This window comes from Pelobates fuscus, chromosome 2, assembly GCF_036172605.1.
Source record: "Pelobates fuscus isolate aPelFus1 chromosome 2, aPelFus1.pri, whole genome shotgun sequence".
Taxonomy (NCBI): domain Eukaryota; kingdom Metazoa; phylum Chordata; class Amphibia; order Anura; family Pelobatidae; genus Pelobates; species Pelobates fuscus.
Genome location: NC_086318.1, coordinates 321,525,830 through 321,539,569, shown reverse-complemented (window position 1 = coordinate 321,539,569; position 13,740 = coordinate 321,525,830). Strand labels below are relative to the sequence as shown.

The following is a 13,740-nucleotide window of genomic DNA, read 5'->3' as shown; positions in this document are numbered from 1 at the left end:
CATTGGTTTACCTGAAGGGGTGCATTGGTTTACCTGAAGCTGACCCTCGCAGCCAATGCCATCTTCTTCCTGGGGACCCTATTCATCTGCTAGGAGCCACAAGAGTACAACACTGAGGTCTATGGAGGATTCTGTTAGACCCTCCATTAGATCCCATTTCTCGATGACTGAAACAATTCCTTAATACCACAACTGAGTGATGGTTGCTGGGAGTGGACAATAGATGACGACAGATCTTCGCCTTTTGCCAACCTCAGGCTTTACCATATGACAAAGAAGTTTCCACTTTGTCTTACGGTATCTTTGGATTGCATGGGAATTTCAATAAAAACATCAGTACTTCATAAAGATATAATCTTTATAAAATACTGCTAGATGACAGAGAACCTTAAATTGTGCAATACCTAGTAATACCTACAGTTCGTATTTTTAAATTATTTTACTTAACATAATAAGCATTTCTAGGTTTGCAAACTGTGAATAAGCAGTAGTGGACAAATAACAGACCTCGCAAGGCAATTGTGCCATCTTCAGAAAATGTATTTGGATCAAGGAAAATGTGGGGTTCCGCATCCAGGGTATCTTGCACATACAACACTCGCTGGTTCTGTAGACCCGAATTGTAGAAATAAAAATACCTGCAGGATGAAGAGAAAGAAAAATGTATATCGGTCACAGTCATAGAAAGGATGACATATTGCATGGCTTTACGTCATCTTTAGACATTTTCTGACCATACACCGATCTATAAACCCTCTCTCCATCCACCCCGAGGTCTCTGAGACACCACAGTAAATGTTCCCATTTCAGTTCTACTGTTGTAAGCCTGATCATCAATATGCCTCGCTTTTTCCATCTCTTGGGTTTTCTGCTGTCAATAGATTATCAAAAGCATATTATTTTATTTTGTTCGCTGTTCTCTTCTTAGGTTGTTTCTGCAGTTTCATTCATACATCTATATTTCTCAATACTTGCGGAGTCTATGGTCTTCTGTTGTCCCGCTTTGACATCATATAGTCTCCTGGTGCCTTTTTAGAGTGTGTTTTGTTATTTTCTCTCAAGCCATTGTCTTATTCGATGAACTGCCTAAATATCTATTGGATTTTATTTTACAATACAACATTTAATTCTGACATTAAATGGTTACCATGACCACTACAGGGGCAACTGGCACACTGTTCGCTATAGAACACTGTAGTTATTATGGGCAGGGCAGAGTCCAAATGTTTGGCAGTCATCATAAAAGCTGAAATATTCTACTTGTGATTAGCACAATTTTGAAAATTAATTAGATTAGCAATTTTAGCCTGAGCCTCATATTAGAAAGCCTTAAAAGGACACTGAAATTCCAAATTATTATTATTTTTCAAGTTTGCGCGATGCTTGGATTCGTTAAAAGCATTAAGAAATCAAACTAGATAGATCAAAGCAGGCAACGGTGTTAGAAATGTTATGTGCAGAGACTGCATATCCATTAAAGAAACACTCTAAGTACCATAAACACTACAGCCTACTGTGCATCCTGGCAACTTCTCAGAGTTCATAGTCACACAGATTTCCGAGCAGTTTGACAACTTACCTGTGGCCTGCCAGACAGAACTAGGGAAAGTTGTCAAACAAATCTCAAACGGCTTGACAATTTACCCTGGGATGTTGCCAAGGCACTCCTGGCACTATAACCACTTCAGTGGTCTGTAGTAATTAGGGTGCTTGGCATATTATTTTAAACAACACTGTTACAGGATAGAGAACATTTACTTAGAAAGCATTATATTGAAAGCTAGTTACCTATTGCCTTTCTTGGAATGACAGCTGTACTTGGGATAGTCATATAGTTCTGTCATACGCTCCTTAAACAATTTTCTGACTGGACACCGCTCCAAAAAAGGAACTGTAATATTGTTCTGGGCTTCAACAAACGCCTAAAAACATTTAGAAATTTGGTCAGTAATTTTCATGATAATCACAATGTATGTTTAGTTCTAAAATAAACAAAACACCGGTTTGTGAACAGATGTCTATGACATGTAATTAAATAAAGTGTGAGTACACTCAAAAAGATAGAACAGATAGTGGGCAGTAGTCTACCTTATGACAGAATCTAAACTTGGCAGAGCTTCACATATTTTCTACTGGTATTACAGGGTGAATGAAACAAACACCTAACTACACACTGAAGTCCAAGACTTGGTTAATAAGGCCAAATGTTGCTTTCTCAACAACTAAAATTATTTTCGCAATGTTGTAAAACACATCCAAGACACTGTAATATGTACTGCACACCACTCCATTGCAGTTCAGGGTGGTTTTCGTGTGGCCAGTGACTTCTGAGAACCTTCACCTTGATTTTGGTACAATTGCTTAATGGTGGCTGGTAGTCGACCCTTAGTGGCTGCATTAATGTTGCAATCAATGAGATCATTCAATGCAATGTAGCTAGGAAGGAGGCAGTCTCCAGGTGCATGGAGGAGCCCTGTTTTTTGCAAAACTGTTTAGGAGGGGTATGGCACCCAGAGACTATGCGGAAAATTGACACTCCTCTGGATTGTGGTGGTTCTGTCACTTTAATGATGTCACAGAACATGAATACTGCTATGCGAAAATATTAATTAAATTAATTTATAATGCCCTATTGAGTACTAGTATCATCGAACCTTTAAAATCCTATTAAATAAGGAATACACTTCCCAGTAATTCAGCATTGGGTGAAGCTTCCCGGGCTGTTTTCCACGCCCCTGTTAACATCACAACCACCCTCGCAATTTCCAATCAAAAGCATTTGATTGGACCATTCTCACAAGCTCAGAGTGAAGCATGCAGGGGGAGGGCTGATATGTGATCTAAATGGACATGTCTCACTTGAGCGTGGTATTTATAAGCTATATTTATCTTGCTAACTCCGATTTGCTTGCACCACAGACACGGTTTACAAGATCCACAAATGGGAAAATGCTCCAAGAAGTCTAAACCCGCTAATGGCTCTGGATCCTAAAATATCAGGGATTTTATAGTTAGAGGCCTAACCCAATCAGCAACTAAACTTGTGGCTCTGCCAGAGTAGGACTCCTCTTTCACAGAGGAACCTTTCCTAGACACACTGGATGATTTCCTCAACATGGTGGAGGGAAGGGGGGGACTTCACCACACCTTATAAGATGAAGAAGAGCTTTATACTGTTATACTTACCAGTTGTTTCAGGCTGAGCTCTCCATTATACAGGAAGAACTGCACATCTTGTCAGGCAGAGTAAAGCTTTGCTAGCCTCAACACACGAGCATCTGAAAAACTCACCAACTATGACAATCTGAGCCATCGCAAGAATATAAAAATCCAAGGTGTTCCAGAGTATGTGGAAGCCCCAGAGACCGGCCCCTTCCGCCCCCCCCCCCCCCCCATTTTTCACAGAGAGAAGAAGGCAGGGGAAATTGCCTGCAACAGGAAGATTTTTAAATTTGCCGGCAGAATGCAGTGTGTGCTGACAACCCATGCAGAAATGACAAATCACCCTTTAAAACTTGGCACCAAATAAATATATGGTGTGTATATATATATATATATATATATACACACACACACACACACACAATTAAAGAAGGATGGCACTGATGCATCTTCTGAATTGTAGATTTGTTGGTGCAATAACATTGGTGATCAACAAATTTTTTTTTTTAAGATCTATACATACACGCATATATACAGGAGAGATACATCTACCCCATATATTTTTTGGGCATATATTTTTTGGGCATCTCAGAGGCCTTGACACTGATACATGGCTTATATATCCTTTAAGACTATATACTCTGCCAAACAGTGCTAGATAATCTAGACCAAGGGCAGACAGAATCTATAGTCCATTGTACAAGACAAATACTAACTGAGCAGCATCTTGTATGTTTTTCGACTGGGCTAGATTTCTATTAGATAAGATAAGCTTATTGAATAGCAGTTTTTACCCATTAATATCTATGGGAAAATGCTATTCAATTACTACAGATAAACTTATCTCATCTACTAGAATCTAGTCCAATCATGTGTATTGTTGCCTGTTCACAGCTTAGAATTAATCTGTCACTGGAATGTTCAAATAGTAAATCAATAACTAATTTGCTTTCCTGCACACTAACTTGCCCTTTGAGATTCTCAAACAGTATGTCAGCCTCTTCTATCTACCTTGACTCAAGCAAATATTTAAGTTACTATGTTAAAGGGGCACACTAGGCAGCAACACATCTACAGCTCACTGGTTTTGTTAATTAAAATCTATGGGTGTAGCCCCCAGTTGTACATCAAACCATTGAGAAGTGGTTTGACAAATATTGGGTTTCTCCACAGCATCTGGAGAACACTACTTCCTTGGCCACATTGACAATGCAAAATTTACACTTTCATTTTATTGACTTCCAGCCTGGATGGCAGTGAATGGAGACCCATGTGTCAGGTTGCTTCTAAATGGGGGTAACCCGTGTTCGTTTACAAAGACTCTAGACAAAAAGAAAAAGTTAAGGGAAAAGGAGAAAAATCCTTCTATGTAAGCTGCCCCAATAAATAAAATATAACTTTTTTATTAAGAAATTTTGAAATGAAACATAACTTTCAACAAGTGTGCAAATATAATTAATGAATTCCTATCCTTACAAATGTAGAACAGGTGCTTAGAAGCAATAATCACCAGACTGTGTGGCTGAGTCTGGTTACCGTCTATCCAGTTATAAAACATGACATAAAAGGAGTGGAAAGGGTTAGCGCTTAAAAACAGAAAAAAACAAGGCAGCAACTTTAAAAGGGAATCCCTCAAGACCCTATGGACACAAATAAATAAAATAAAGCAAAAAGCTGCGCCAAACAAATAAATAAAAAATAAAATTTTATTTTATTTATTTTTTATTGATTTGTTTGGCATAGCTTTTTGCTTTATTTTATAAAACATGACATGGCTACATCACTAGAGCGATAATAGCTCAATGTAACAGCCAAGCTTTTCATAGAGAATAGATACTAATTTGCCAAATAAAAGTACTTCCTATACCCTTAAAGGACCACTCTAGTACCAGGAAAACATACTCGTTTTCCTGGCACTAGAGTGCCCTGAGGGTGCCCCCACCCTCAGAGACCCCCTCCGCCCGGCTCTGGAAAGGGGAAAAGGGGTAAATCTTACCTTTTTCCAGCGCTGGGCGGGGAGCTCTCCTCCTCCTCCTCTCCGCCCCGTCGGCTGAATGCGCACGCGCGGCAAGAGCTGCGCGCGCATTCAGCCGGTCGCATAGGAAAGCATTTACAATGCTTTCCTATGGACGCTTGCGTGCTCTCACTGGGATTTTCACAGTGAGAATCACGCAAGCGCCTCTAGTGGCTGTCAATGAGACAGCCACTTGAGGATTAGGAGGAAGGCTTAACCAATTTATAAACATAGCAGTTTCTCTGAAACTGCTATGTTTATAAAAAAATGGGTTAACCCTAGCTGGACCTGGCACCCATACCACTTCATTAAGCTGAAGTGGTCTGGGTGCCTAGAGTGGTCCTTTAAGGGTAAAAAAGAAGGGAACAATATAACTTCAAATATGTATGAAAATGGATACAGATAAAAACACTAGGTAACTACACAAATGGATATGAAGAGGGGTATTTTAGCCAATTGTTGCAATTCATCCCTAATCTGTCCCTTCAAGGGCACCCCTTGTAATGTACCACCTCCCCCCTTTCAACATATACCTAAGGTATATGAATAAAACCTAATTTAATAGAAGGAAGGGATACCCCAAACCAAATTGCAATAACCAAATAACAAAACAAATAGGTATACCCTTTATAATGGAAAGCTCTATACACCACTTGGTGAATAAAATATATAGGATAGTTTTACCTATATGTAATTCCCACAATGTAGAAAATAAAGGACTCCTCCCAGTCCTCACAGAAAATACATACAAAATAGATATCTACAAAGGGGGAGAATAAAGACAACTCATAGGGTAATAAATTCTAAATAAATGAATATCTATGGTTCAAGGTTGCACTCACACACATTAGTTGATTGTAGGCATATAAGAAAGGTATAATGCTGATATCGGAATAGTGTAGAATTCACTTTGAGACGATACCCCTGAGGAAGTCCGGATTGCCGGACGAAACGCGTAGGGTTGGGCCCCTGTGGGACTTCTATCATTATTTATTTATGTTTTATTTTCATTTTTTATTATTTCTTTGTTATACTTAATAAATGTACTTTTATTATTATCAAAGAGTCATCTTCCATCCTTGGAGCAACTATGTGCCTGAACTACACCTTCAGTGTGTAAGTGTTATCTATACCAGCGCTATTACTGGTCTTTTAAGTCTGCACTTATTGTTGTATTTATTTTTGTTCCCACATGCCCTTTGGTTTGAAGTCTGAGGAGTCTACACTATTCCGATATCAGCATTATACCTTTCTGATATGCCTACAATCAACTAATGTGTGTGAGTGCAACCTTGAACCATAGATATTCATTTATTTAGAATTTATTACCCTATGAGTTGTCTTTATTCTTCCCCTTTGTAGATATCTATTTTGTATGTAATAACCAAATAATACTGAAATGTTAAAAACAAAAAACAAGAAAATAATGATGTGGGCTTACAACATTTCAACACCGTCCCTGATAACAGAAAAGCCGCCACATCAAAAGTCCCGACACACGTTTCACCATATACTGGCTCTTATAAAAAGTTTGACATTAAACCAGGGGATGGCGCCTAAAGACTAAGTAACATAACCACTAACCTAAGCTACAGTGGTTATGTTGCATAGTCTGTCCCTTTAACTTGAATCAAGCTCAGGTTTGGCCTTGATAAAATAACTTTTTCCTGCATATACCAAGTTTCCTCTACTGTTGGTAGTAACTAGAAACCTTTGGGCCGCAGTGCATAAATTGCCCTGGAGGGGTTAACGTGATAGCGTGAGTGTGACAGAGTGATGGAGTGATGGAAAATGAGTGTGACAGGGTTGGGGGGGATGAGTGCTAGAGAAGGTGAGTGTGATAGGGTGAGTATGGCAGAGCGATGGGAGGTGAGTATAGCATGAGTGAGTGACAGAATTGGCTGAGTTATTGTGAGTGTGGCAGGGTGAAGGAGGCTGATACACAGACACCAGCTGCATACACTGAAACACATGCAGACAAACGGAAAGCACATACTGACATACATACCTTATAACATACACATACTGACAAACATGCAAATGCACATACAGAAATAGATACACCCAATGATACACAGAATGATACACATTCAGATCCTACAGATACAAACAAATTTTATATATATATATATATATATATATATATATATATATATATATATATATATATATATATATATATATATATATATATATATATATATATAACAAGAAATAGTAATGGTAGCACTCACGGTCTTCAGTTTAAAATATCTTCTTTATTTTGCAAGAATTAAAACATAGGTTCCAGGATCAACGTTTCAGTCCTCTCTCAGGACTTTCATCAGGATCAAGAAGATATTTTAAACTGAAGACCGTGAGTGCTACCATTACTATTTCTTGTTGGATATTGAAAGTCCCAGGGTAAGCACCCGGCAAGTACCCGTTAAATTTACAGCCTGTGTGCAAGGATTTTCCATTGTTATATATATATATATATATATATATATATATATATATATATATATATATATATATATATATATATATATACACACACAGATATATTTTATAAATAAATAATATACAGACAGATACATATAGACACACATGCAGATACAGACACTTAATGACACTCATACAGATACAAACAGTGAAACACACTGACATACAGACACACATACAGACGCAGATGCACACACACATGCAAAATGTACATTTTTGAAGTCACCCTCTTGTTTCCTACCTTTTAGGTGCAGGAGGGTGACTTCCATGGGGTCCACTGGCTAGCTCAGGCTAATGGGAGTCAGAGTTTCCACTCTGAGTACCTCCTCTCTAGCGCATCTCCTCCTTTCGCGCAGCGCTTTGTGTAAGATGGGAGGAGTGACTGGGGCTGTCACTTCCACCCAGGCTGACCTCATCACACGGGGCTTGGTCACACTGTTAAAACGCTGCAGCGCTGACTGGCCCCTGGTTACACATTGCCATCGGGTGGACCTAAGAGCATGGGCCACCCAATGGGCCCCTCAACGCGCGGCCCCCGCAGTAGTTCCGCACCACATGGCCAGAAGGGCGGCTGGGCCCCCTGGAGTAATGGAGCCCGGTTGCAACTGCGACACCTGCAACCGCAGTAAGTCCGCCTCTGCGCACACACACAATACCAAGTGATTGTATTACCACTTCTAGTATGCTGTTATAGAGCTATCCATGAGCCACCGTTTTCGGAATATTCCGTTTACCACTACCAACCGTATTTCGACATTACCTTCGTCTGCTCACTGTCTGGGTCTTCAAGCCATCTGTATGGATCACAAATCTTCACACCATGATAGTCATCAACCTAAAAAAAAAGATTTAAGAAAAGTCATTATTCAAGCTTATAAGCAAGATAAAAATGTCAAACAGAGCAGATCATATTCAATCCTGGAATAGCTCATGAAACTGACACCACAGCAACTGCAACTTTTTGAAGCAGTTATGATGCAAAGAGGCTTTGAGTGCTGGATTTAAAAAAAAAAAAAAAAAATGTTAAAACATGTTGGACAATAAACTAGGTTCTACTATTACTACTCAAACCCTGGTCCCTCTTCTGACACTGCTAATAAGGAAGCTTCTCTTCCACATAGTTTAGTAGGTAATGATGGGCTAAGGCATAGATGGTAAGGCTAGATGATTGAGAGTTAACTGAGCATTAGTAGATGGGCTCTCAGTGCTGATACCAGTTTCATCACATCACTCATCTAAAAAAAAAAAAAAATGGCATCTAAAAGATTATTTGCATCATAACAAAACTGCACTGGTTATGTTGATTACAATTCTACCTTTAAACACATAAAGCTACGGTGTAAATAGCACTAATAATGCCTTTTTCAAAGCCAATAATAAATGTTCTAAACACTAGAAAATATTTCCAGAATTATCAGCATTGTTTTAGGGATTTTGATATTGCATAACAAAACATCTTAATGTATGAGATTTGCCAAATGTTGCACACCTTACATTTCCTATCACACCCAGGTTACACAAGAGAAAGAAATGTATTTTATTAAACAAGTGTCAGCTCAAAATTGTCTTAGCTTTGTTGTTTCAAAACCATTCAATCAAACTCTGATATGGGTGGTAATGGCTAACACGGGCATGTTTGTAAAATTTACTGTTTGTAAACTAAATTTCCCTTGATGCTCAACCAGTCTTACAGATTTGACGCATACACAATTTATTAGGGTGGTGACTGCTGATACTGCCACTCAAGATATTTGTGAGCCACGTTACAGATGGGCGGAAAATGTATTTCATAAACATCATTAGGCATTAACGCTATGGCTGAAATGTAACAACACTAATAGCATAGGTTTCATTGCTTCTACAAATTCTAAGACTCTCACTGGGTACAGCAGGGGATGGATGGTCTAGCTGAGTTGGTGGTTTACAACTTTCATGGTACTTTGCATATAATAGGGGTGATACCACAGTGAAAACTATTATAGGGTGGTATAAATTATCCTAGCTTGGAATAACTTACTCTAGTCTCTATATATATATATATATATATATATATATATATTTATTTATTTATTTATGCTAATATATCATGACCTCAAACAGGATTCTGGATTAAACTTGTAACACACCTAAAATACCTGTAACTCACGTCTGGGGCTTTACTAAAAACCCAAAGGAAATGATTGAGCCATATACTTAATGACTTAAGCGTTGTACAATTGGCTAAAATATCCTTTAGTTTCATGTTGGTCCACCTACACATTTTCCATAGTAATCCCCACACATGGGGCTGAATTAAACTATTGGTACCTGAATGATCCTACTGGGGCTGAATTATACGGTTGAGGCTAAATTATACCATTGATACTGAATTGAATTATGCTATTGGTACTTGAATTTAATTATTCGGGGCGAATTCATACCATTGGTACCTGGATTATACTTTTGGGGAGTGAATATACAATCACTACCTGAATTATACTATTGAGGATAAGGTCATCTGAGGTGAGTTAATGAGGATTATCGATTGTCAGAGATAAATAGCACAGTGATGACAGCCACCCCTACGGGTACACAGTGATGGACAGCCACCCCTACGGGTACACAGTGATGGACAGCCACCCCTACGGGTACACAGTGATGGACAGCCACCCCTACGGGTACACAGTGATGGACAGCCACCCCTACGGGTACACCGTGATGGACAGCCACCCCTACGGGTACACCGTGATGGACAGCCACCCCTACGGGTACACAGTGATGGACAGCCACCCCTACGGGTACACAGTGATGGACAGCCACCCCTACGGGTACACAGTGATGGACAGCCACCCCTACGGGTACACAGTGATGGACAGCCATCCCTACGGGTACACAGTGATGGACAGCCACCCCTACTGGTACACAGTGATGGACAGCCACCCCTACTGGTACACAGTGATGGACAGCCACCCCTACTGGTACACAGTGATGGACAGCCACCCCTACTGGTACACAGTGATGGACAGCCACCCCTACGGGTACACAGTGATGGACAGCCATCCCTACGGGTACACAGTGATGACAGCCACCCCTACGGGTACACAGTGATGGACAGCCACCCCTACGGGTACACAGTGATGGACAGCCACCCCTACGGGTACACAGTGATGGACAGCCACCCCTACGGGTACACAGTGATGGACAGCCACCCCTACGGGTACACAGTGATGGACAGCCACCCCTACGGGTACACAGTGATGGACAGCCACCCCTACGGGTACACAGTGATGGACAGCCACCCCTACGGGTACACAGTGATGGACAGCCACCCCTACGGGTACACAGTGATGGACAGCCACCCCTACGGGTACACAGTGATGGACAGCCACCCCTACGGGTACACAGTGATGGACAGCCACCCCTACGGGTACACAGTGATGGACAGCCACCCCTACGGGTACACAGTGATGGACAGCCACCCCTACGGGTACACAGTGATGGACAGCAACCCCTACGGGTACACAGTGATGGACAGCCACCCCTACGGGTACACAGTGATGGACAGCCACCCCTACGGGTACACAGTGATGGACAGCCACCCCTACGGGTACACAGTGATGGACAGCCACCCCTACGGGTACACAGTGATGGACAGCCACCCCTACGGGTACACAGTGATGGACAGCCACCCCTACAGGTACACAGTGATGTACACAGTGATGGACAGCCACCCCTACGGGTACACAGTGATGGACAGCCACCCCTACGGGTACACAGTGATGGACAGCCACCCCTACGGGTACACAGTGATGGACAGCCACCCCTACGGGTACACAGTGATGGACAGCCACCCCTACGGGTACACAGTGATGGACAGCCACCCCTACGGGTACACAGTGATGGACAGCCACCCCTACGGGTACACAGTGATGGACAGCCACCCCTACGGGTACACAGTGATGGACAGCCACCCCTACAGGTACACAGTGATGTACACAGTGAATGACTGGGCTGTGGATCAGATATGAGTTTTATTGTAGATATTGCAGAATGCAGCCAGCTCTGGCAGGGGATGGGATCTATGAATGGAGTCCAGGTGCTGCCCCCACTCATTGCACTCACTGCACTCTCATCTCGGGCGGCTTCTGGGTACTGGAAGGTCTGCTGCTGCGGCATGGTGAGTATAGGAGGCGGGGGACAGACTGACAGCACAGCTCGGACAGGAGACAGACAGCAGAGCGGCTATGGACAGGCCTAGAGGGATCACGAGAACACAGACAATAGAACGTTCTGTCAATCCGGGAAGTCAGGAAGGAACCGAAGGCAATAGGACGAGCTAAGTTTACATCTCACCAAGAAGGGAGACCGGCGCTTCAAGGACTTACAGCAAAATAACGAGCGCCCCCTGCAGGGCTCCGAGTAAAGTAGTTATTCTACAGATGTGGTTCTCTAAGCAGGAATGTCACTGCCGCTGAGAGTATTTACTCAGCTCTCTAGCTAGCTACAAGTTGTGATTTTATTATACTACGGTTTTCAGTAATTAATTCTACTTATTTCCGTTTACAATTACATGGTGCAGCGTTTCTGTGCTGGTATGAGCGCAATCAAGGATCACAGATGTGCCATAACTGTAAGATTGTTGTTTCTTGTTTTTTTGTTTTTTTTACCTGATTGGCGCTAGTCGCCCTACTAAATTATTTAAAGGGACACTATACTCACCAAAACAACTTTATCTTAATGAAGCAGTTTTGGTGTATAGATCATTCCCAGCAGTCTCACTGCTCAATTCTTTGCCATTTACTAGTTAAATAACTTTGTTTATGCTGCCCTAGGCATAGCTCCCTGCATGTGGCTCATACAACCTTCCTAAACATTTCCTTTAAAAAGAGTGTCATTTAATGTTTACACTTCCTTTATTGTAAATTATGTTTAATTTCAAATTTCTTATCACCTGTTTTGTTAATAGCACGCTACACACTCCGGGAGCCGCCTGTATGTGATTAAAGGGACATTATAGTCACCAAAACAACTACAGCTTAATGTAGTAGTTCTGGTGAGTATACTAGCTTGCTTCAGGCATTTTCATGTAAACACTGCCTTTTTAGAGAAAAGGCAGTGTTTACATTGCCCCTAGGGACACCTCCAAGTGGCCACTCCTTAGATGGCCACTGGAGGGGTTTCCTGGCTCAGGGCTGCACATAGAGATGCATTGATTTAAAAGCCTAAAGGGATTGATTATACTCACCAGAACAAACACAATAAGCTGTAGTTGTTCTGGTGACTATAGTGTCCCTTTAACCCGTTAACGCCGTTACAGCGTTCCATGCCGTCCCGCATTAAATGGGCTTTAAAGCCGTTGCGACGGCATGGAACGCCGTAACGGCTTTGAGCCCCTGGGGGAGAGGTGTACTTACCTCCGCCGCGATCCTCTTCTGGCGGGCTGCCTGACAGCCCAGGCAGCCCCCCTCCAGCAAATGAGGCCCCCGGGGGCCATGTGATCGCTCTCAAAGAGCGATCACATGGCCCCCTATAGCTGGCTATGGATCTGCCAGCAGGGGGGCTGTCTGAAATGTCAGACAGTCCCCCTGCTGGTTGGAAGTAATACAAAAAAAATATTAAACATGTGTAAAAATAAATCTAAAATATTTTTATATATATATATATATAATATGTATATATATTATATATATATATATACATATTATATATATGTAACGTCATACAAGGTGTATTTTAATATTAATATTAGTATATATATTAATATTAAAATACACTTAGAATGACGTTACTTATATATAATATGTATGTATATAATAGATGTATATATATATTATATATAAATACGTATAATTAAAATAATAAATACATTAATAAAATAAATAAATAAAATATTGAAACAAAATTTAATATAAATTATATATGCATATGTAATTTCATTCTAACTGTATTTTGTTATTAATATATATATATCGGTAACAAAATACACTTAGAATGACATTCTATATATATCTATCTATATATAAAATACAAATAACCGCAAATATATATAGATAAATACATATAATTACATAAAAGATTACATTAGTATACACGTAGTATAC

The 13,740-nt window shown here is 40.8% G+C and overlaps 1 protein-coding gene across 1 annotated transcript in view; it reads right to left on the bottom strand.

The window, feature by feature from the left end:
- The window catches only part of PREP (prolyl endopeptidase), a 136,910-nt gene extending 124,935 nt beyond the window's left edge, over nucleotides 1-11,975 (bottom strand). The window contains exons 1-4 of the mRNA XM_063443545.1: nucleotides 11,762-11,975; nucleotides 8,421-8,495; nucleotides 1,789-1,922; nucleotides 508-638 (exon numbers count right to left, since the gene is read on the bottom strand). Coding sequence (XP_063299615.1) covers nucleotides 508-638; nucleotides 1,789-1,922; nucleotides 8,421-8,495; nucleotides 11,762-11,815 — 394 coding nt within the window. The 5' untranslated portion in view covers nucleotides 11,816-11,975. The remainder of the gene's footprint in view (nucleotides 1-507; nucleotides 639-1,788; nucleotides 1,923-8,420; nucleotides 8,496-11,761) is intronic.
- Nucleotides 11,976-13,740: the final 1,765 nt, after the last annotated feature.